The 24,723-nt window shown below is 42.0% G+C and overlaps 2 protein-coding genes and 1 long non-coding RNA gene across 4 annotated transcripts in view; 2 read left to right on the top strand and 1 right to left on the bottom strand.

Moving 5' to 3' along the window:
- Positions 1 to 39, top strand: part of LOC306985112 — a 3,628-nt gene extending 3,589 nt beyond the window's left edge. Inside the window, exon 4 of the long non-coding RNA XR_013794744.1 lies at positions 1 to 39. This exon is cut by the window's left edge and continues 89 nt beyond it. This is a non-coding gene — a long non-coding RNA (uncharacterized lncRNA).
- Positions 1 to 18,161, bottom strand: part of slc13a2 (solute carrier family 13 member 2) — a 42,628-nt gene extending 24,467 nt beyond the window's left edge. The window contains exons 1-3 of one of the 2 annotated variants that reach the window (XM_079587020.1): positions 18,120 to 18,139; positions 15,895 to 15,983; positions 1 to 100 (exon numbers count right to left, since the gene is read on the bottom strand). The exon at positions 1 to 100 is cut by the window's left edge and continues 77 nt beyond it. In XM_079587020.1, the coding sequence (XP_079443146.1) occupies positions 1 to 52 (52 nt within the window). In that variant the 5' untranslated portion in view covers positions 53 to 100; positions 15,895 to 15,983; positions 18,120 to 18,139. Of the gene's footprint in view, positions 101 to 15,894; positions 15,984 to 18,119 lie in introns of both variants that reach the window. The other variant, XM_079587021.1, reaches the window with a different exon arrangement.
- Positions 16,379 to 24,605, top strand: vtnb (vitronectin b). Its single transcript, XM_079587022.1, has 9 exons — positions 16,379 to 16,723; positions 16,818 to 16,937; positions 20,358 to 20,582; positions 20,673 to 20,812; positions 21,366 to 21,522; positions 22,778 to 22,927; positions 23,002 to 23,233; positions 23,313 to 23,470; positions 24,200 to 24,605. The coding sequence occupies exons 1-9, from the start codon at positions 16,669 to 16,671 to the stop codon at positions 24,319 to 24,321; spliced, it is 1,359 nt and encodes a 452-aa protein (XP_079443148.1). The 5' UTR covers positions 16,379 to 16,668; the 3' UTR covers positions 24,322 to 24,605.
- Positions 24,606 to 24,723: the final 118 nt, after the last annotated feature.

Consider the following 24,723-nt stretch of genomic DNA (forward strand, 5'->3'; position numbering starts at 1 on the left):
ATATCCAGCGTAGGATTAATGCAACATCTTCTGGAATCCCTGAAAGTCCCATGTCTTCTGGCCCTCGGCTGCAGATGTCAGGTGTGTGGTGGATGGATTGCTAATGAAGGTCGAGCTAGATCAATGTGTTTATAGGCATCGTCACATAAGAAAAATTAAACATTAACTGCGTGAACAAGGGGAGGGTAAATAGAGGAATGAAGGAGGGGAGTGTAAAAGAGACGGCAAACAAAAAAAGGTTAACTCATTTGTTATCTTTTTCTAAAGCCGCAATTCATTGTATTGTTAAAACACTGACTAATGAATTTATTAAAAGCACATCTGAACTTTTCACACTCCTAATGTCATCATGGAAGAGCTGGAGTCACCCTGATAAGTGTCTCTTTCACACTGGAGATATGCAAAGAATGTTTCTCACTGTTTCTCGCTGTTATCTTTTGTGGGAATATAATTGCCATTGTGCTGGTTTTTAAAGAATAAATGAAAGATTAAGTAAATAATCAAGTAACAAAACACTTTACAGTAGGTTCATTTGATTAGCATTAGTTTAACATCATGATATAACAATAAACTATTTTTACTGCATTTATTATTCAGTTGCTGTTCATTTATAAATAGACTTTTATGCACTATTGTTAATTCATGTTCATTCATAATGCATTAATGTAAATTTATACAAATGTTAATGTATTAGTATATGTAAAAATTAACATTAGCCTAAATGCTTTAAAAATGTATATTAACGAATTGATTATTCTTAAGTGTTATGTTTCATGAGTAGTGTTATTTATTTAATGTCAAACAATGAGAGATTGTCCATATCTATGGAATCCAAAGAATTTGTCTCTGCAGTTCCAAAGCTGTTTGTTATTTACAATTTAAAAGAAGGACGTAGAGTGTAAATAGATATGAAAATAATTCCAGCAAGGACACACCTGATTAACTAAACACAATCAATTCTGTTCAAATGTTTGGGGTCAGTATGCCTTTTTTTTTTTTTTTAAGAAGAAATGAATGCCTAGTTAAATGATGAAGTGCCTGTACATGCTCTGTAGAGAGAGTTTTATTTTAGGTTTGTTCTAGTTCCTGTACCAGTTGTCTTTGTTCCCAATGTTCCTGCTTTTCATTTGTTATTATAGTGATTCATTAGTGTATTAACCCTCCTGTGCCTTGTGTTACCCCTCTTTATTCTGTTTATTTCAACCCTCCTCTGAGTCTTTTTACACAACACCGTTTTCAACTTAATACTTTTTTATGTGTTTTGTCCGTTCATTTACAAGACAACTGTGTTTTGGGTGCCTGAAAACAAGCTTTTGAAAATAGGTTTTAAAGTGTAAGGGTTTGAAAACGATGCCTTTACATTGTCCGTGTAAACTACAAAACATGAATTTGGGAAAACAGTGACGTCATGCGCATGTGTATTACGTGTTCACGGGGTATTTCTTGACAAAGTGACATCACCAACTACTGGCCTGGTAGTCTAATACAGTCATTTTTGCAGATTTGTGTGAACGGGGATCTTTTTGACAATGTTGTCGTCTGTTTTTAGTACATCACTGATGTGTCAGTTTGCAGTTCAGTGTCCTGTGTTGTCTTAATGCTATTTAGCTAGTAAGATGTTACGTTTTCTCTTCCTCCTGAGTTTATGTTAACTTCTTTGTTTTTGGTTTGTTAATAAAACAGCTGGAATTTTATCCATCTGTCAACGCTGGTTGCAGCAGATATGAAACTGGATCTAAGTGCAGCAATCTTTATTATTAACTAAACTCAAATCTTCACAAAACTTCAGAAACACAGACATGAATGAAAACAAACTCTAATCGTGAACAAGCTAACTCAAACATGACAGTGCTGTCAAAACGTGACAGTACCCCGCCCTCCTGGAAGGCGTGTCCTCGTGCTGTATTACATCCACAGGGGTTGGAGGGTGGGTGCCCTGGAGGGTGACGAGGACATGGATTTCAGGGGACCAGGGCAGTGCCAGCAGTTCAGGGGACCAGGGCGGATTAGCCTCTGTGTCCTTGACCCGAGAGCTTTGCTTGGCCACTATGGCCGACTCATTGGCTGGAGCGTATTCTGGGATGGGCTCTTGGGCTGGAGCGGACTCAGGGGCAGAAGCGCTCTCTGGACTCTGGTCAGGGGTAGGAGTCTTCTCTGGACTCTGGTCAGGGGTAGGAGTCTTCTCTGGACTCTGGTCAGGGGCAGGAGTCTTCTCTGGACTCTGGTCAGGGGTAGGAGTCTTCTCTGGACTCTGGTCAGGGGTAGGAATCTTCTCTGGACTCTGGTCAGGGGTAGGAGTCTTCTCTGGACTCTGGTCAGGGGTAGGAGTCTTCTCTGGACTCTGGTCAGGGGTAGGAGTCTTCTCTGGACTCTGGTCAGGAGCAGGAGTCTTCTCTGGACTCTGGTCAGGGGCAGGAGTCTTCTCTGGACTCTGGTCAGGGGTAGGAGTCTTCTCTGGACTCTGGTCAGGGGCAGGAGTCTTCTCTGGACTCTGGTCAGGGGTAGGAGTCTTCTCTGGACTCTGGTCAGGAGCAGGAGTCTTCTCTGGACTCTGGTCAGGGGCAGGAGTCTTCTCTGGACTCTGGTCAGGAGCAGGAGTCTTCTCTGGACTCTGGTCAGGGGCAGGAGTCTTCTCTGGACTCTGGTCAGGGGCAGGAATCTTCTCTGGACTCTGGTCAGGGGCAGGAGTCTTCTCTGGACTCTGGTCAGGGGTAGGAGTCTTCTCTGGACTCTGGTCAGGGGTAGGAGTCTTTTCTGGACTCTGGTCAGGGGCAGGAGTCTTCTCTGGACTCTGGTCAGGGGCAGGAGTCTTCTCTGGACTCTGGTCAGGAGCAGGAGTCTTCTCTGGACTCTGGTCAGGAGCGGGGGTCTTCTCTGGACTTTGGTCAGGAGCAGGAGTCTTCTCTGGACTCTGGTCAGGGGTAGGAGTCTTCTCTGGACTCTGGTCAGGGGTAGGAGTCTTCTCTGGACTCTGGTCAGGGGCAGGAGTCTTCTCTGGACTCTGGTCAGGAGCAGGAGTCTTCTCTGGACTCTGGTCAGGGGTAGGAGTCTTCTCTGGACTCTGGTCAGGGGCAGGACTCTTCTCTGGACTCTGGTCAGGGGTAGGAGTCTTCTCTGGACTCTGGTCAGGGGCAGGACTCTTCTCTGGACTCTCGTCAGGGACAGAAGCGCTCTCTGGACCCTGGTCAGGGGTAGGAGTCTTCTCTGGACTCTGGTCAGGGGCAGGAGTCTTCTCTGGACTCTGGTCAGGGGCAGGACTCTTTTCTGGACTCTCGTCAGGGGTAGGAGCGCTCTCTGGACCCTGGTCAGGGGTAGGAGTCTTCTCTGGACTCTGGTCAGGGGCAGGAGTCTTCTCTGGACTTTCGTCAGGGACAGAAGCGCTCTCTGGACCCTGGTCAGGGGTAGGAGTTTTCTCTGGACTCTGGTCAGGGGCAGGACTCTTCTCTGGACTCTCGTCATGGGGCAGAAGCGCTCTCTGGACACTGGTCAGGGGCAGGAGTCTTCTCTGGACTCTGGTCAGGGGCAGGAGTCTTCTCTGGACTCTGGTCAGGGGCAGGAGTCTTCTCTGGACTCTGGTCAGGGGTAGGAGTCTTCTCAGGACTCTCGTCATGGGGCAGAAGCGCTCTCTGGACACTGGTCAGGGGTATGAGTCTTCTCTGGACTCTGGTCAGGAGTAGGAGTCTTCTCTGGACTCTGGTCAGGGGCAAGAGTCTTCTCTGGACACTGGTCAGGGGTAGGAGTCTTCTCTGGACTCTGGTCAGGGGTAGGAGTCTTCTCTGGACTCTGGTCAGGGGTAGGAGTCTTCTCTGGACTCTGGTCAGGGGCAGGAATCTTCTCTGGACTCTGGTCAGGGGCAGGAGTCTTCTCTGGACTCTGGTCAGGGGTAGGAGTCTTCTCTGGACTCTGTTCAGGGGCAGGAGTCTTCTCTGGACTCTGGTCAGGGGCAGGAGTCTTCTCTGGACTCTGGTCAGGAGCAGGAGTCTTCTCTGGACTCTGGTCAGGGGCAGGAGTCTTCTCTGGACTCTGGTCAGGGGTAGGAGTCTTCTCTGGACTCTGGTCAGGGGTAGGAGTCTTTTCTGGACTCTGGTCAGGGGTAGGAGTCTTCTCTGGACTCTGGTCAGGGGTAGGAGTCTTCTCTGGACTCTGGTCAGGGGTAGGAGTCTTTTCTGGACTCTGGTCAGGGGCAGGAGTCTTCTCTGGACTCTGGTCAGGGGCAGGAGTCTTCTCTGGACTCTGGTCAGGAGCAGGAGTCTTCTCTGGACTCTGGTCAGGAGCAGGAGTCTTCTCTGGACTTTGGTCAGGAGCAGGAGTCTTCTCTGGACTCTGGTCAGGGGTAGGAGTCTTCTCTGGACTCTGGTCAGGGGTAGGAGTCTTCTCTGGACTCTGGTCAGGGGCAGGAGTCTTCTCTGGACTCTGGTCAGGAGCAGGAGTCTTCTCTGGACTCTGGTCAGGGGTAGGAGTCTTCTCTGGACTCTGGTCAGGGGCAGGACTCTTCTCTGGACTCTGGTCAGGGGTAGGAGTCTTCTCTGGACTCTGGTCAGGGGCAGGACTCTTCTCTGGACTCTCGTCAGGGACAGAAGCGCTCTCTGGACCCTGGTCAGGGGTAGGAGTCTTCTCTGGACTCTGGTCAGGGGCAGGAGTCTTCTCTGGACTCTGGTCAGGGGCAGGACTCTTTTCTGGACTCTCGTCAGGGGTAGGAGCGCTCTCTGGACCCTGGTCAGGGGTAGGAGTCTTCTCTGGACTCTGGTCAGGGGCAGGAGTCTTCTCTGGACTTTCGTCAGGGACAGAAGCGCTCTCTGGACCCTGGTCAGGGGTAGGAGTTTTCTCTGGACTCTGGTCAGGGGCAGGAGTCTTCTCTGGACTCTCGTCATGGGGCAGAAGCGCTCTCTGGACACTGGTCAGGGGTAGGAGTCTTCTCTGGACTCTGGTCAGGGGCAGGAGTCTTCTCTGGACTCTGGTCAGGGGTAGGAGTCTTCTCAGGACTCTCGTCATGGGGCAGAAGCGCTCTCTGGACACTGGTCAGGGGTATGAGTCTTCTCTGGACTCTGGTCAGGGGTAGGAGTCTTCTCTGGACTCTGGTCAGGGGCAGGAGTCTTCTCTGGACACTGGTCAGGGGTAGGAGTCTTCTCTGGACTCTGGTCAGGGGCAGGAGTCTTCTCTGGACTCTGGTCAGGGGTAGGAGTCTTCTCTGGACTCTGGTCAGGGGCAGGAGTCTTCTCTGGACTCTGGTCAGGGGTAGGAGTCTTCTCTGGACTCTGGTCAGAGGTAGGAATCTTCTCTGGACTCTGGTCAGGGGTAGGAGTCTTCTCTGGACTCTGGTCAGGGGTAGGAGTCTTCTCTGGACTCTGGTCAGGGGTAGGAGTCTTCTCTGGACTCTGGTCAGGAGCAGGAGTCTTCTCTGGACTCTGGTCAGGGGCAGGAGTCTTCTCTGGACTCTGGTCAGGGGTAGGAGTTGTTGTGGCAAAACTTCAAACAAACATCATCACTGAATAAGGGACACTCAGAATCTTCATTAAAAGTTATAAAAGTATTTATTCTCTTGCAAGAGAGATCTTCGTCACCAACACACATACAGCGAGTCAGTGAGGAGAGATAAGGGAAAGGCAGTCTCTGTCCATTTTATATCTTATTCCCCCCAAGGCCTTTTACCCTCCCCTCGAGAGAGGTATAGATACCAGTCTGTCTTCCTTATTCTTTAACTGGCTCACGAGGGCTCACGAGGCCTTAACCTTTAGGCTATAACGTACAAATGCACTCAAGATGACCCTTTGACCATGTGCCTTCCCTTATCCTCACTGACTCCCCAACACAGCAAATTATTACACAAAGCCCCTTCTCACTGTAAGTGAGAAAGCAGATGGGCCTTCATTAAAAATCACTGAAATACAGAGTAATAACGAAAACTGCCACTACAGAGTCTTCTCTGGACTCTGGTCAGGGGTAGGAGTCTTCTCTGGACTCTGGTCAGGGGCAGGAGTCTTCTCTGGACTCTGGTCAGGGGTAGGAGTCTTCTCTGGACTCTGGTCAGGAGCAGGAGTCTTCTCTGGACTCTGGTCAGGGGCAGGAGTCTTCTCTGGACTCTGGTCAGGGGTAGGAGTCTTCTCTGGACTCTGGTCAGGGGTAGGAGTCTTCTCTGGACTCTGGTCAGGGGTAGGAGTCTTCTCTGGACTCTGGTCAGGGGCAGGAATCTTCTCTGGACTCTGGTCAGGGGCAGGAGTCTTCTCTGGACTCTGGTCAGGGGTAGGAGTCTTCTCTGGACTCTGGTCAGGGGCAGGAGTCTTCTCTGGACTCTGGTCAGGGGCAGGAGTCTTCTCTGGACTCTGGTCAGGAGCAGGAGTCTTCTCTGGACTCTGGTCAGGGGCAGGAGTCTTCTCTGGACTCTGGTCAGGGGTAGGAGTCTTCTCTGGACTCTGGTCAGGGGTAGGAGTCTTTTCTGGACTCTGGTCAGGGGTAGGAGTCTTCTCTGGACTCTGGTCAGGGGTTGGAGTCTTCTCTGGACTCTGGTCAGGGGTAGGAGTCTTTTCTGGACTCTGGTCAGGGGCAGGAGTCTTCTCTGGACTCTGGTCAGGGGCAGGAGTCTTCTCTGGACTCTGGTCAGGAGCAGGAGTCTTCTCTGGACTCTGGTCAGGAGCAGGAGTCTTCTCTGGACTTTGGTCAGGAGCAGGAGTCTTCTCTGGACTCTGGTCAGGGGTAGGAGTCTTCTCTGGACTCTGGTCAGGGGTAGGAGTCTTCTCTGGACTCTGGTCAGGGGTAGGAGTCTTCTCTGGACTCTGGTCAGGGGCAGGAGTCTTCTCTGGACTCTGGTCAGGAGCAGGAGTCTTCTCTGGACTCTGGTCAGGGGTAGGAGTCTTCTCTGGACTCTGGTCAGGGGCAGGACTCTTCTCTGGACTCTGGTCAGGGGTAGGAGTCTTCTCTGGACTCTGGTCAGGGGCAGGACTCTTCTCTGGACTCTCGTCAGGGACAGAAGCGCTCTCTGGACCCTGGTCAGGGGTAGGAGTCTTCTCTGGACTCTGGTCAGGGGCAGGAGTCTTCTCTGGACTCTGGTCAGGGGCAGGACTCTTTTCTGGACTCTCGTCAGGGACAGAAGCGCTCTCTGGACCCTGGTCAGGGGTAGGAGTTTTCTCTGGACTCTGGTCAGGGGCAGGACTCTTCTCTGGACTCTCGTCATGGGGCAGAAGCGCTCTCTGGACACTGGTCAGGGGTAGGAGTCTTCTCTGGACTCTGGTCAGGGGCAGGAGTCTTCTCTGGACTCTGGTCAGGGGTAGGAGTCTTCTCAGGACTCTCGTCATGGGGCAGAAGCGCTCTCTGGACACTGGTCAGGGGTATGAGTCTTCTCTGGACTCTGGTCAGGGGTAGGAGTCTTCTCTGGACTCTGGTCAGGGGCAGGAGTCTTCTCTGGACACTGGTCAGGGGTAGGAGTCTTCTCTGGACTCTGGTCAGGGGCAGGAGTCTTCTCTGGACTCTGGTCAGGGGTAGGAGTCTTCTCTGGACTCTGGTCAGGGGCAGGAGTCTTCTCTGGACTCTGGTCAGGGGTAGGAGTCTTCTCTGGACTCTGGTCAGGGGTAGGAGTCTTCTCTGGACTCTGGTCAGGGGTAGGAGTCTTCTCTGGACTCTGGTCAGGGGCAGGAGTCTTCTCTGGACACTGGTCAGGGGTATGAGTCTTCTCTGGACACTGGTCAGGGGTAGGAGTCTTCTCTGGACTCTGGTCAGGGGCAGGAGTCTTCTCTGGACTCTGGTCAGGGGTAGGAGTCTTCTCAGGACTCTCGTCATGGGGCAGAAGTGCTCTCTGGACTCTGATCAGTGGCAGGAGTCTTCTCTGGACTCTGGTCAGTGGCAGGAATCCTCTCTGGACTCTGGTCAGGAGTCCTCTCTGGACTTAAATCAGATACATATCCGATAACTGGACATCCGACCTACGTCTAAACATGCATATCTGTATACAGATATGGTGGTGCACACAGTATACAGTGAGAGACAGTCTGTAACCCAAACATCGAACTACTCTGTGCTAGCCTAAGACCTAATGACCAATCACAGCCCTTGTGGTCTGCGTCGCCTCGACGCGTAGTTACAATTGTTTGGAGGTGCACGTCGAGCTACGGCGGAGGGGGTGGAGAGGGGTTCGCGTCGACGCAGAAGGGTCTGCGGGGGTACGCCATCGATTCGACGCAGAAGCATAAAACAGGCTTGTTATGACTCGAGGTATCGCACACCGCACGAGAAGCGCCGCGTCTATGACAACTCGCGTTATCGCACACCGGACGAGAAGCGCCGCGCCACGTCTATGACAACTCGAGGTATCGCACACCGGACGCGCACTGTCAGTTTATGGCCAGCAATTTTGTTATGTTTAAGGACATTATGGAATTAAGATCATGTCTATGTTATGATTGTACTGTACAATACAATCGTTGCTTAGTCTGCACTGCAGTCTGAATTCACGCGCCGAGTCGAACCGTACCGAGCCGAACCGAGCCGTACCATGCAGTGGAAAAACGAAGCGAGCCAAACCGTTCCACGCCGAGTCGAACCGTACCGAGCCGAACCGAGCCGTACCATGCAGTGGAAAAGCGCCATTAGAACCTTTTAGGGGTTCATATCATGAATTATGGATCTAATTTTAATTAATTACTTTTTCAAGTTAATTTTTAATGAACTAACTAAACCAAATTAAGTAAACTAAACTTACTAATGTAAGTACATTTTTATAAATGAAACAGCTCGTAAACAATATTTTAAGACATTTCTCCTTAGAACCTTTTTAAAAAAGGGTTCTTCAAAATAAAAGTCAAGAGCTAGAGTTCTTTATAGAGCCCACATTATTATTTTTTTCCTTAAGTGTGTTTGTTCCAGGGGTTGATTTTAATGAAAATAAACAGGTTTTTTTTTTTTGTCACATTTAACACGTTCTGTTTCATTACCATGGACTTTTACTTTGTTACATTCAGTCACATGTTCCTTTCTTCAGTTTCCCGCTAATCTATCTGTTGTCGTGCACAGCTGTTTGTAATGGCTCATTATACCAATGTGTATTTAAGCCCTTCATTTTAAATCACTCTTTGTCTGGTATTATTTATGCACAGCACACTGTTGTGTATTGTTGAATCATTGTTTGCGTTACTATTCTGAGTTATTTAATAAATCTTGTTTTATTTTGAAATCATCTTCTGATTTTAACCAATGTAAATTGCAGTCTTCGCTTCCTGGCTTCGAGCAATATGTCACATGTAAAACACGTGACAACAAGACCTTGGACAAATGTTATGGCAGCATTAAAAACGCGTACACTGCCAAATCAAAGCCACCACTAGGAAAATCTGATCACAACACCGTATATTTAATTCCAACTTATAAATCTGTGCTTAAGCAACATAAACCACAGACCAAAACTGTGGTGGTGTGGTCAGAAGATAGTATAGAAACACTAAAGGGATGTTTTGCTTGTACTGACTGGAGCATCCTCCAAAGTACAAACATAGATGACGCTACGGAGTCAATAACTAGTTATATCCTTTTCTGTGTCGATAATGTTGTGGAAAAAAAGACATCACTGTGTACCCCAATAACAAGCCATATATAACGAAAGAAGTGAAAGCGTGTATTAACAGGAAAAAAACTGCTTTCAGGAATAGTGATCGTTTACAATTGAAGACTGTACAACAAGAACTTAATCAGCTGTTGAGGGTGGCCCGAAGGCGACAAAAAATATTATAGAGGAAAGTTTTGCTGCATCAAACTCTAATAGAATGTGGGATTCATGTCTATTACCAACATGAGAACTAGCATGCAAGAGACCATTTATTCTAATGGATGAACAACATAAAGCGAATGAACTGTATGCTTTTTACTGCAGGTTCAAAACAAAGGACCATTCTCAGGAGTGTAATACTTTGCTGGGGTCTATACGATGTGATCCTGAGAGCAAACCAAATATAGAAAAACATGTGGTACAGTCTGTCTTTAAACAGGTGTGTGCCAAAAAGTCAACTGGTCCGGACGGCATTTCACCATTCCTGTTAAACACTTTTGCAAAGGAACTGACCCCAGCCTGGTGGCCTGTTTTTCAACAATCTGTAGGCACACACACTGTCCCCAGCCTGTGGAAAAAATCTGTTATCACACCTATTCCAAAAAAGTCATGTCCAACAACTGATAACAACGACTATAGACCAATAGCGTTAACATCTGTTGTAATAAAATGTTTGGAAAAAATCGTAGTCTCTCTGCTTAGAGCCGATACTGACCCCCTGCATGATCCTTTACAGTTCGCGTACAGGTACGGGAAAGGTGCAGATGATGCGGTTAACAGTATTACGCATCTGATTTTAAAACACCTAGAGGACAACAAAGCCTATGCACGCTTGCTCTTCGTATATTTTAGTTCTGCTTTTAACACGGTTCAACCTCACCTTCTGATTCAGAAGATGAGTCAGTTGAATGTTAACCCTTTTTTGATTAAATGGTACCACTCCTTTTTAACCAGCCGTACTCAGGTTGTAAGGGTCAATAACACCCTATCAGATTCTAAATTAACACACATAGGTGCTCCACAGGGTTGTGTGAGTTCGCCTGTTCTTTTTACAACCTATACTAACGATTGCGTGAGTTTACACGCTGGAAAATACATTTTTACATTTTCAGACGATACAGCCATCTTGAGTCTACTGTACAAAGATTCTGATCCATATCCCCCTATCACTCTGAAATTAAGAACTTTGAACAGTGGTGCGATGTCAACAAATTGATTTTAAACGTAAAAAAACGGAAGAAATAGTGTTTGACCCCAGAGCAGTCAGTGCCCACAGTCCTGTTGTCATCAAATCAAACAGGTGTGTTCATATAAGTATCTTGGCATCTATATTAATAACACGCTTACATGGCAGGTTCATGTTGACAACTTATGTATTAAACTCCAACAAAGACTTTACTTCCTGAGGAGACTCAGGCTGTATGGTGTCAGCAAAACGATTATGACTGTATTTTATCAGGCTGTTCTGGAGAGCCTAATCAGGTACGGGATCCAAGCCTGGTACAGTAACCTCTCTGTACAGTTAAAAAACAGACTCTTTTACATTATCAAAACTGCCATGAAAATTGTGGAGTGGAAAGACCATCCATCGCTTCAAACACTGTACGAGCAGTCTGCGTACAGAGGGGCACACAGAATACTGGTGGATCCCTCCCACATTCTTTATTCGGAGTATCCCGTTCTGCCTTCGGGCAGAAGATATAGAGTGCCCAAATGTCGACTTAACCGATTTAAATACTCTTTCGTGCCTACCTCCATTAGAATCCTGAATGACAAGTTTAAAGACTCGATCGTCCCTAGCTAGCAATGAGTGTTTTTGTTTTTATACTGTTTGTTGATTGTTGGTCTGTGTGATTTAAAAATGCAGCATATACACTGTGCCCAAGACAAATTTCCCTAAGGAGACAATGAAGTATTGTATTGTATATCTGATTCTTCTTTAAATTCCAAGCTACCACTAGGCGAGGACGACACATTTTTTCACAAAGATAGCTTTTTAATGTTGCAGCCTATTATGAGGCTCACAGCTTTTTATTGAGGTGGGAACTTTATATTTATCTTTGTAAATAAAATAAATTGCTCGAACACAGAAACATTCAGGAGCGGGGTTTCAACCTCTGCCCGTGACTTTTATAAATAAAACAGCTTTACTACTGAAAACTACAATATATTTCACAGCAATGAGGTGATAACAGGTCTCCTCTCTCTCTCTCTGGTTAATTCATTTTAATTCATTAATATATAATCTATATATATATATATATATATATATATATATATATATTACAGGGCTACTTCATTTCACTTTTTCTAGAATTTTAGATCTGAGCTTTAGATAAACTAAAATTATTTCCGGACTATATATCTGTTCCGTCAGATTCATGAGTAATTCAAAACATGTTATTTTGTCCATGCTGGCAAATTAATCATGACCACCCGACATGAATTATATAAATAATTTTAATAGCACGACCATTCAAAACCAGGGTCTACAATGTGCATTGTAAAATGATCACCGAAAATGTTTCATTTTAGGCGGGAATTAATGTAAACATATCGGATGTGTTTATCTAAAGTGAATGTTAACAGGCGATCCAAAAAATTAGCTATGATCAATAGATCGGATCTGTGCATTAAGACTTGCAGACCATAATTTGGTAGTAAAACATAAAGTGTTGCACATTTTATTGGTGCAAAGATGAGTAGGGTATGTGTATTTTGTATAACATTTGCAACTGCTTTTTTATCACGTAATTAGAAGCACCACAATTGTAAAATGTTATCTTCTGTTAGTTACATAGCAGCCACTGAACAGATAATTATTTTATAATGCAAAGTATTGAAAATAAAAAAGCTTTGTAAATACTTCCATTTTTTGCAACACTATAAGTGTGTCCCATCGGGTAATACAATGTTCTATGCAGTCTTCACGCATACTTGAACACTTGGGCCAAATACAGGAAATACGTCATGTAAGTAGACAAGTGGACAAGTGCAAAGACCGCAAGTATGGGCATTTGGACAGGGCAAAACTCTAATCGTGAACAAGCATACTCAAACCGTGACACCATCTCCTTCCTTCATCACCATCCTCTGATGTGACAATAGTAATCAGAAATGTGTCTTTAGCATCAAATTTACATTATTTTTGATTAAATAAATGCAGCCTTGGTGAAGATAAAAGACTTCTTATAAAAACATTTAAAAAATCTTGTTACACTTCATTTTGATTGCCCACTTCAGACATTCTACTAACTGTGAGTTACTTTACAACTACAAGTCAACTACAGTCATTAGAGTATTAGTAAACTGTCTGCTTAATATCTGATTATTTTGATGCTCCCTAACAGACATTCTACTTTGCAAGTATATGTCAACTTATTCTACTAACCCGAACCCAAACACCTAACCCTATAACCTAACACTACTCTACAGTCTACTAATACTCAAATTAGCGGTAGTTGATATGTAGGTTTTAATAAATCAAGTTTATTAGAACAATTGATTATTCTTTATGTAGCCACTTGTGCTCATTGGTTAAACTAAAAGGGATGTGAAATTATGAAGACGAAATACTCCAAGACACGTGGTGAAGTAAAAACCCTTTATTCAGCTGGGCTAAATCATTAAAAACAATTAAAACTGTTGATCTACGCGTTTCGGCTACACAGCCTTCTTCAGGATACTGAAGAAATGACTCTGGTCTAGAGGAAGAGCAATACAAAATATATGATTGTCATTGCATTCTGTAGGAGCCATTTTTTGTATGGCAAAGTTTTTGTTGTCTACTTAGTGGCGCTGTGACTGTGTTAGAGCACCTGAGCAACAAGTGTGTGCGTTGATAATTGGGAAGCACACAGGTTTTGAACGCACGGCAGGGTAGCGCACTGGTGGATTTTAATCTGCCTACAAGGTATGGCAAGAAGTTTTGAGATCGTGTTTAATGGAGCACAAGTAATAAAGAAAGTCATTTGTTTGCATCTACATCAATCTGCATGGACTCTGTTTGTACACGTTCTGAACTTGCTTACTCTTATTATCAACGGCAACGGCTTTGGAAAGCCATTACACATTCATTCAGCAAACATACAGTATAGCTTCATAAAGTCTTCATAAAGGTTGTGTTGCTGAAACACAGATCTTATAATTGTTTTTAATGATTTAGCCCAGTGAATTAAAGGCATTTTAGTTTACCACGTACGTGCCTTGGAGTATTTCGTCTTCATATTTTTTGATGTTTGTTAGACCTTTTCTTTTCTTTTTCTTTTGCATATAAAATGTTTTGTACCTTTCCAGTTTGACTTTTACAGTTCCATAACTCCACTTTAAAAATGTCATAGTTTTATATAGCCTTGTGCAAGAGCAATATGACTTTTATTTTTCTGTTCACAAAACTAAGATAAGGGTTAATGAATGTTGAATACAAAATTCAGTCTTTTCCTGAAACCCAATTCATACATACACATGTGCTCAGATGGATTACTGTAATAAATTCATTAGTGATCAACAGATCAGCTAAACATGTGATACACCTGATAATCTTATACAGACTGAGACCAGTGCCTTTACTTACACTTTTATCAACATTAATTAGTCATCTTTACAGACTTTGAACTCTCCGTTGGTAATTATTAAGGACTTAATGTGAAAATTAAATCAAGAATGACGAGTTTCATCTTTGAAGGCCACTGACCAATACAATGAAAATATTTCATCTATTATAACAGCCTGATAAGTGCTAAGGGTCAAACATATACTTTTGTCCAAAGTTATGATCTTCTTTTAGCAATTCTGTTACTTAAAGATAAAGTTCTTGTGTTACATAATCTCACTTACTCAACCTTTGGAGTTAATATACTGTGTGATGTGAGGACAGCTTCCAATAAAACCCAAATACTAGTTTCTAAGCCTCAGTATGTCTTTTACATTGATGGTCAATGCAATAGTAAATGCAGTAAATGTAACATTGGCATGAAACATCCGTGTCTATGTTCCTTATAGGCACTGAGAATACATAGATACTTCTCGCAATATACAAGGTCATAATAACAGTAGCTTTATGGAGCTGTTCAGCATTATTATAGATGATCTTCTTTAGTACATTGAGCTTTGATGCTAGACTGTGGTTGCAACAGGACATTGTAGTCATCTTTATGGCTGTCTAACAGACACTAGTCTTCCAAAACAGTCTATTGGGAGATAATCTCAAGGTCTTGAAATATTGTTTCTGAACGCATGCACCCCGCTTCAGGAATCCTTGTGGAATTTAGTATTGCTACACATGCTCTGGGTCATAATTCATGTCAAAGACAGCTGGGCATCTGCATTTGTCGAACAAATGTCAGGGTTCTCCTGAGATTTTCTGATTATTACATGATATATCAATTAAACTCAATTGGACTTTAATTTGACAGTGGCCGCTTAAATCAAGATAATACCTTTAATGACAAACTTCCTTGTTCCTGAATATGAACTTTTATCTTTTTTTTCAATGACCCACTTATGGATTTTGACCTCAATAAAAGACAAAGTCCATCCATTCTACATTATCATTCTAGCTTACCCATAGTAATTTGTGCTATTTCTGAATAATAACATCTGGCAGGACATCAAGTTACAGCCTGAAAAGAAATATAAAGTAACAAACGTGATACGACTTATCAGAGATTCTAAGAGATTCATAGATTTGCAGAGATTCATTTCCAGTACAAATGAATAATTACTTACTAAAATATCTAACCTAACCATGTTACTAAAAAGAACATAATTTGATTGTTTAAACCCTTGCATGAATGTTTCGACAATCATTATTACATATTCGGGTCTTTAGCGACCCAGATCTATACATCTAACACGGATGGATCTGTCACTGTCACGATAATATAAAACTCTCCTGATATTAGAGTAACAATTACAGAAGAATAAAATAAAGCATATTTTGTTACCTTTTTGAGCTTGGAAGGGTTCAGTTTGAGCAGATGTTTTATACCATCATCACCGTCCTCGTCAGAGCTCATTTCCCACATTCAGCATCTGGCTCATATTCGCAATCTCAAAAAAGTTCAACATCTTCAAAATCAATATTTTGATCGCTGACAGCTAAGCCTCTTCACCAGATTCACCATAAAGTGACAGAGACACTCATATTTGATTGCGTTCAGTATTTGCTCTGCAATGAATCTCTGAGCCATTTCAAATTTTGCTGATGACTCTTTCTATTCAGTTTTCTGCCTGCGGTAACTATGAGTGAAACATCACTTCATTATTGTGTATCAGATATGGCCACCTTCTTGAATAAAGGTGAATTGCAAAGATTACATTAAGTGACTGCATGTTGCTTTAATAGCTGAGTGCAGAACACTCACCTTACAGAAAGCTTGTCTGTGACAAGATGGCCACCGGGTGATGACGTTAGAGACTCCGCCGTAACACACCAAGTCTTTATTATGTATATCTATGGTGTGCAAGCACAGTAAAAAATAAAATAAATAAAAACGAAATGATATTTCAACAACAGAAACGATTTACAGACACAACATTCACAGTGCCGAGTTTAGTAAGCAAAGTTATAGTTCTTATTCCTCCAGCACACCTGTCATATTAATTGAAAATATCTTTTTATGCCAATATTTCTGTAATAGGGTTGAAGGCCTATAACTCAATGCTCTTATATACAGTATACGAATGTTTAAAGTGGTAATAATCTCAAATTTCTCTCTTTAGAATGTTAAAGACTGAACTGAACATCAGCCGTTTCAATATAAACAGCTTAGATGCTCAGACAGTGAAATCAATATTGGCCAGCTCAATAGTAGTTCAATACTATATTTAGGCCACCGAAACAGTCGTGCTTATTACCGTTCTATTAGCCTTATACAGTGCAGACCTCATTTGGTGACATCTTTGTTAAACTCTCTTAACTTTAAATCAGCTTACATAGGCTTTAATCGTAACATGCAGGCCTACATGTAACAGAGCAACTTTGTAGTCCTAATCATTGATTCTTTCAGACTAAACAAACAGGGTGACTTCTGGAACCATCGATCGGCACAGATGTCTGAACTGTCCTCTGTCGTTCTTTCACACGGGTGTTTCTAGAGCAGTTTAGGCACTCACTGCTGACAGATGTGGCATTAAAAATGAAATTTGTGATTTTATTATCCCTTGTTTTGGCGACTTGTTTCGCTGCGGAGGGTAAGTGCCTCAAAAACTGCTTTGTTATTTTTAGACTGCTGGTTTATTCTCATTGACTTTCAGAAGAATTCACATTTTCCTGCATTTTCCACAGAAACATGCACGGGACGCTGTCAGAGTGGCTTTGATCCGACAAAGAAATGCCAGTGTGACAGAATGTGCAAGTACTATGGAAGCTGCTGTGAGGATTTTGACAGCACTTGTCGGACAAAAAGTAAGAACTTGATGCACATTCAAATAGTAATTAATGTCAAACTTTTATTTTTGTATTTTAATGCACGCTACGGTTCAAATGTTTGATGTCTGTAAGATGCTTTAGAACGTAGTCTCATGCTCAACATGGCTGCATTTATTTTATTAAAAATATAGTTACAACATTTGTGACGTCAGGAGGAGAGAAATACACTGCCTGGCCAAAAGAAAAAAAAGAAGAAAAAAAGCGCTGTTTGGATTTAAATAGGCAAATGCTTAAGAGTCTATGATTGGATCATTATTTCAGGGATTATTATGTTTCTAGCATGGTATGTGTGTGGCAAACGTTTTTCTAACACTAATTAATTGAGTGTGTAGGTTTTCATTTCTTCTAGTTTTTTTTCTATAGTTTATTATGCAGAGGCAACTATAAGTCCACAAGTCATGGGATGATTTCCCAGAAAAGTGTAAGCACTGCGGTGCTACATACATTTCTCTGTTTGTTTGAGCAGTCCTACACAGCAACACTGGCTGTGAGGTTGGGGAGGGGCTTTCTGTTTTGATTGACCAATGGCAGATGAGGGGAGTGTGGGAAACGTGTTTACAATAAGGTTTTGCAACAACTATGTGCACTTTTGGCCCTTTGTGGACTAATAAACCTTTAAAACACACTTTTCACAGTCCCAATAGTTATTTATTTTGCTACTAACAATTCAATATATACATGACAATTCTGTATCTTTTTTGTTTTTTTTCTAAAACATAAACATTAAATCTTCCAGGACAATTTTCTCAAATTATGCATTGTTTAATGGCGTTCCTTGATGGAAATGAAAATTATAAACATTTATGTATTCTAAATACACACAATTAAATAGCAATCTTTTTGTCATTTAACTTTTTTTGTTTTTAACTTAACTAAATAACACTACAAATTAAAAAAATAAGAAATACAACATATACACAATAATAAAAGAGAAGAAAGAAAAAATGAAATACACACGAAGCAACCAGAATGACAGTGTGACAAACCATTTCTCCATTTGTTTTCAGAATAATCTAGAAACCACCCCATCTTTGATTAAAATGATTCCTTGATTTTCCTGTTTTCTTCACACATCACATGTCTCTTATCTCAAACTTGCACCGACTCTAATTATGTTCTTAGTCAAGAACTAAACTTTGATAAAACTTTATTACTCACAAAATTGTTTGTTGTGGAAGAAGTGACGACTGTGGTAGGGGTGAGCGGGGCACAAACTAACACGAGGCGACTTGCAACACACATGGTTTAAAACTTTCCACACATGCGAGCATGACCAAATTTCCTGTATTTTCTAGTTGCCATATCAACACTATAAAAATAAAACAATGTGCCAAAAATAAAAGAATCTTTGTAAGATATCACTGACCATTTATTTAACCATAGCAAAAGTACATTTCTTACTGAAGGTCATTTGTCATCTCTGTTTTTTGTGCTTATTTAAGATTAGACAAATCTAATATTATTAAAATGTGAATAAATCTGTTATTTAACAGTTGAGAGTTCTAATGCTTCGCTAACCAGCACTACACAGGTTTAAATCCCAGTTGCGCAGATGGGGAATGTTGTAACATGTCGGCAAAATATTTTAGTTTGTCTTGTATATTTTTTGATTAGATCAGATAACATTTGAAGCGGTCATATGGTCATGTTACAATGTACCCCACCTATGGGGCATGTTGTCACATTTCACTTCCATTCTTTCGGGCTAAATATTGAAATATTTTTTTCTGTCTTTGACTATATCATAACAAGGGTAAAACATCAATTTATGTACATACAGTAAAGGCAGTAACCAAATATAACATGTTCTCAAGCACTTTTAAGACCCCAAGACGTTTTATTGTGCTCTTCACTAAAAAGTGTAACCCTTTTCCAAGGAAGACGAAGATGATTTCAAAATAAAACAAGATTTATTAAATAACTCAGAATAGTAACGCAAACAATGATTCAACAATACACAACAGTGTGCTGTGCATAAATAATACCAGACAAAGAGTGATTTAAAATGAAGGGCTTAAATACACATTGGTATAATGAGCCATTACAAACAGCTGTGCACGACAACAGATAGATTAGCGGGAAACTGAAGAAAGGAACATGTGACTGAATGTAACAAAGTAAAAGTCCATGGTAATGAAACAGAACGTGTTAAACGTGACACACAAAAAAAAAACTGTTTATTTTCATTAAAATCAACCCCTGGAACAAACACACTTAAGGAAAAAAAAATCATGTGGGCTCTATAAAGAACTCTAGCTCTTGACTTTTATTTTGAAGAACCCTTTTTTAAAAAGGTTCTAAGGAGAAATGTCTTAAAATATTGTTTACGAGCTGTTTCATTTATAAAAATTTAGTTACATTAGTAAGTTTAGTTTACTTAATTTGGTTTAGTTAGTTCATTAAAAATTAACTTGAAAAAGTAATTAATTAAAATTAGATCCATAATTCATGATATGAACCCCTAAAAGGTTCTAATGGCGCTTTTCCACTGCATGGTACAGCTCGGTTCGGCTCAGTACGGTTCGACTCGGCGCGGAACGGTTCGGCTCGCTTCGTTTTTCCACTGCGTGGTACGACTCGACTCGGTACGGCACGGTTCGGTTCGCTTTAGCTCGGTTGCTTTTCCACTGCAGTTAGTACCGCTTCAATGTGGGTGGGACTGATCGTTAATAGTTAATAATAATAATACCTCTACTGGCTCGGTAGTCACTTTTTTTTAAATTTTATTTGTCCCTACACTGTTTGTAGGTCCGGTGGTAGCCATGTGCAGCTAAGAGCTATGCTACTTCTTGGAACACTTTTTCATTCCGTGTTGCCCCATCCAGCTCTCGCTCGATCTGCTCCTCGGCAACCTTAAACGGTTCTGTTAGGCACTTATGGCGCTTTTCCACTGCATGGTACGGTACGGCTCGGTTTCGCTACGGCTCACTTATGGCGCATTTCCACTGCATGGTACGGTACGGCACGGCTCGCTTTAAATGGTACCACCTGTGTTGAGGTTCCAAGCGTACCGTACCGATACTAAATGTGACGTGAAAACACTGCAGATCACTGATTGGTCAGACAGAATCGTCACTTCACGTGTCGCATTGTATTTGCGACACGAGACACTAAACCCGCTAGATTTAAATAGCCAGATAACAGCCAACGCGTTTTTAGAGTTTACTTGACAAAATAAGTTAAAAAAATCAAACAAGAAATGGCTGAATCGTGGTCAGTGGACGAGGTGCAGACGTTCCTCTCGTTGGTTCTATATAGAACCCTTTTTTTCTGAGTGTAAAAAGTTCCTGAAATTCTTTTTGGTGAAAGTAGTACACATTTCACTTTTAATGTCTTAAAGAGAAACATTGTGAAAATGCTGTAGGCCTAGTAATTGAACGTTAAATTGTTCCTCAGTTGCCCGTGGTGACATGTTTGATGTGCCTGAGGAGGATCTGACCTCTTCAGTGACACCGACAGAGGAATCGAATGTGACAGTCACCACCTCTCTGCCCCTTACCACCACAACTCCCACTTCTGTGTCTCCTACACTTCCACCCGACCCCGACGCCGTCACCTGTAGCGGTCGCACCTTTGACGCCTTCATGCAGTTGAAGAATGGCTCAATGTTTGCATTCAGAGGTGAGTTCAGAGGTTGAATGCAATCACTAGGGCTTTTTCTCAGTTCAAGTCCAGTTTTTCTACACAAGACACTGTTCATTTGTGTTCCAGGAGACTATTTCTTTGAGTTAGATGACAGATCTGTCATGCCTGGGTATCCCAAACTCATCAAGGATGTGTGGGGCATCTCCGGGCCTATTGATGCTGCTTTCACGCGCATCAACTGCCAGGGAAAAACGTACATATTCAAGGTCTGTTTATTGATTTTATTTAATATTAAAGAGGATTTTTCTGTTTGAGCATGAAAAATGTCTGCAAAGTTATAAGCACAAAGTAACTCCAAAGGGAGTTATTCTCTACATCAGTGCGCATTGTTTCTGAACTCCCTGAAATGCCTTGATGGGAGTTTTCTGGGAACAAACATATCACAATATTCCTCATTTAAATAATTCCAGCCCAAGTCATACGCAAAAAAAGGGCGATGTCTGGTTGAGTTGCGTTAGTAATGTGCTGAAATTTGCGGTTATATTAAGGGGTGTGGCATTTCTGAAACATGCTTGAAGCATTTGACCAATCAGAACACACTGGTCCAGCTGACCAATCAGAGAACATTGTGCTTATCACAAGGAGGGACTTCATAGAGACAGGAACTATACAGAGGGTTACTGACAGACCAGGAAGAGAGGTGCTGCAACCATAGATATACATAATAAAGGCTAGATGTCTTACGGCGGAGTCTCTAACGTCATCACCCGGTGGCCATCTTGTCACAGGCAGGTTATGTCACATTATACTGAATTGCAGGGCAACAAGTACTGGCGTTTTGATGGTGACGTCTTGGATGAAGATTATCCAAGAGAGATATCTGTGGGCTTCGAGAAGATTCCAGATGATATTGATGCTGCATTTGCAATCCCAGCTCCAGGTCATCATGGGAAGGAAAAAGTGTATTTTTTTAAAGGTACGTGAAAGTCAAATTAGGGTCATAGTAGAGCGCTCCGGGGATGATGTATTTTTTGTAGGCCAAAACCTGGAAATTTGAGCACTTCCGGTTCCATCGTCCTGAAGTCAATGGGTTTTTGGTGAAACACCTGAAATAAGGTCTGTGGTTAACACAAGATCAAGATATTTTCACATCAGTAAACTCCCTTGTGATTTTTTTAAGGCTGTTACTTGCCAACAAGTGGCTAAATGCAACTACAGAGATTGCGCTTCAGTGGCAATAAACGTCATCATGCCGAACAGGAAAACTCCGAAACCATAGTGGACGTTATCGAGTGCCCTTATTCAATCCCACAATGCACTGTAATAACAAGTGTACAACCGATGTATGCTCAACGGCTAGAGAATACCCACAATGCAATGTGAGAGTCACGCCGAATGAATTCCAGCATCTTGCCAGAACATGGCGTCAAGCTGAATCATCCATCCATCCATCCATCCATCCATCCATCCATCCATCCATCCATCCATCCATCCATCCATCCATCCATCCATTCATCCATCCATCCATCCATCCATCCATCCATCCATCCATCCATCCATCCATCCATCCATCCATCCATCCATCCATCCATCCATCCATCCATCCATTAATTTTCCAAACTGCTGGTCCAATGTGGGTACAGTGTAATATCATACAGGTATAAACTCCTTTTAAGTGATTATTAAATTGTTTAATTAAGGTTTATACATAGTTTCTATGACAGAGTTCAAGATAAATATTTTCATTACTGTTGTAGCTGCCAAAGTTTCAAATGACTATTAAACTGCAAGCACAAACTATTCAAAAGCTGCAGGCCTTCACTCGCTCATTTTCATTCACTCCTTCAAGTGGACTACTGTATATTAGTGGGCTAATGTAGGGAATAGTGATATAGGGAAGGGTATAGGGAGCGATTTCGAACACAGCCTCAGTAACGGTGACATTAAAGTCATTCAACCATGCAGTTAGTTCATAGCCTACAATTAATTTATTTCCTTCTGTCGGGTTGTATTTAGGGCAACAAAAGTTGTGTTTATTATCATGGTGAGCATTTTCAGCAACATCTAAAAGCCAAAGGAAAAATCCTGTAAGGTTTTTGTTGAGGGAACCAGTTTGATGCTGACTTAACGGTTGGCCTTCAAAAATACGTCATCCCTGCAGCACTGAAACATGGTTATTCACCTTACGCAGTGGATTTATTCAACGTTTAATGTTTTCCTTTGTCCCACAGGGGACCAGTACTACCAATATGAGTTCAAACACCAGCCTTCCCATGAAGAATGTGACCGCATGACCAAGTCTTCGCCTTCTGTCGCCTTCGCACGTTATACAAACATGTACTGTGACTTGGATAGCTTGTTTGCTCAGCTCTTTCAAGGCAGTAAGTTTGCAATGCATACCTTGTTAAGCAGATGGTTCAATAAATGCAGTTCAATAAATTCCCTGTCCACCCAGTTCAAGGGCATCACAAAGGGCCGCGCTTCATTTCCAAAGACTGGATTGGCATCAAACCTCCCATAGATGCTGCAATGGTTGGCCGACTGTACGTAAACCCTGGTCCTTCACCATCTCCAGCCAGCAGCCTGAGCAGAGGCCGAACCGCACGGAGAAAGAAGACCAGGGGTCGCGGAGCCAGAGTGAGCCGCTCGCTGTTCTGGGAAGACTTTGGATTGGATTATGAGGAAAGGTTTGTTAATTATTGAGGTTTGCTGAGAGTATATTTGTAAAGTAGATGTATAGATCATGTATCAATATGCGTTATATAGGTATTATGGAGCAGAGAAGAGTAGAAAAAATCAGAAAAAAGGCCGCGGAAGGCGTCCATCTTTCTTTGACATGAGCTACGAGCCGATGGACTACATGGATGTGGAGGTCGTCCAAGAGAAGGCCACACCTGTGCAGAACGTCTTCTTCTTTAAGAAAGGTACTTCAGGTCATGATAATGTTCTGTTAGGATGAATCCAAAACATAAAGCTTCCTTTTAAGGTGCACTCTGGAAGGTGGGTAAAAACTTCTTAATTATAAAAGTAAGGGGCTATTTTATGATTCAATCACAAATGGCAATAGAGAAATGACATACACTACCGTTCAAAAGTTTGAAATCAGTAAGTGTTTTTACAGAAATGAACACATTAACATTTTTATTCAACAAGGATTAAACAAATTGATTAAAATTGACAGTAAAGACACTTATAATGTTACAAAAGTGCTGTTCTTTTGATCATCAAAGAATGAACAAACTATTAGTCAAAGAATCATGAAAACATTTATCACAAAAGTCAGAAGCAGCACAACCGTTTCCAACATTGATATTATTGATAATCAGAAATGTTTCTTGAGCAGCAAATCAGCATATTAGAATGGTTTCTGGAGGATCATGTGACACTGAAGACTGGAGAAATGATGCTGACCATTCAGATTTGCCATAACTTAATATTAAAATATATTCAAATAGAAGTTATTTTAAAATTGTTTAAAATATTCACATAAATATAGCTTTAGTAAGTATAAGAGACTTCTTTCAAAAACATTTTAAAAAACTTACTGACCCCCCAAAAAACAGTACTGTACATGTTGTTTTAGTGGGAATAAAACACATTGTATTGATATTTTTCAATGTTTGTATTAATATTGTGGCATTGCTCCTCTATAGATAAATACTACAGGGTGGACCTGCAGACCAAACACATTGACTACGTAAACCCGCCTTACCCAAGATCCATTGGCAAATATTGGTTGGGATGTAAAGAAAAGGACATGTCAGAAAAAAGATAAGAAACAATATTTCCATATTTGCGTTAATAACAAAGATTTTAGTGTAACTGCCAAATTAGAAGTCATTTATAAGGATTGATCAGTACTATCAATATAGTTCTCTAAGTATTCCTGATGTGTTACATTACAGTTATATCTGACAATGGTTTTGCATGCAGTAGAACAAAGCTTCCGATCAACGTATTACTATGAATCAATATAATATGATATTGAATGAACTCATGAACTGTTCCTGTTATAAGTATAAAACTGCTGAATAATAATAAACTTTATGTCTAATGCAACCAGTATTGTCGTATTTTCTCAATCTTTTTATATATGCCTTGTCACCACTGGTGGAATGGAACATATTTTTTCAAATTAACCTTAAAAATGTGAAGTCTCAGTCTAATGTAGGTATAT

This window comes from Phoxinus phoxinus (assembly GCF_949152265.1).
Source record: "Phoxinus phoxinus genome assembly, chromosome: 17".
NCBI classification, from domain to species: Eukaryota; Metazoa; Chordata; class Actinopteri; order Cypriniformes; family Leuciscidae; genus Phoxinus; species Phoxinus phoxinus.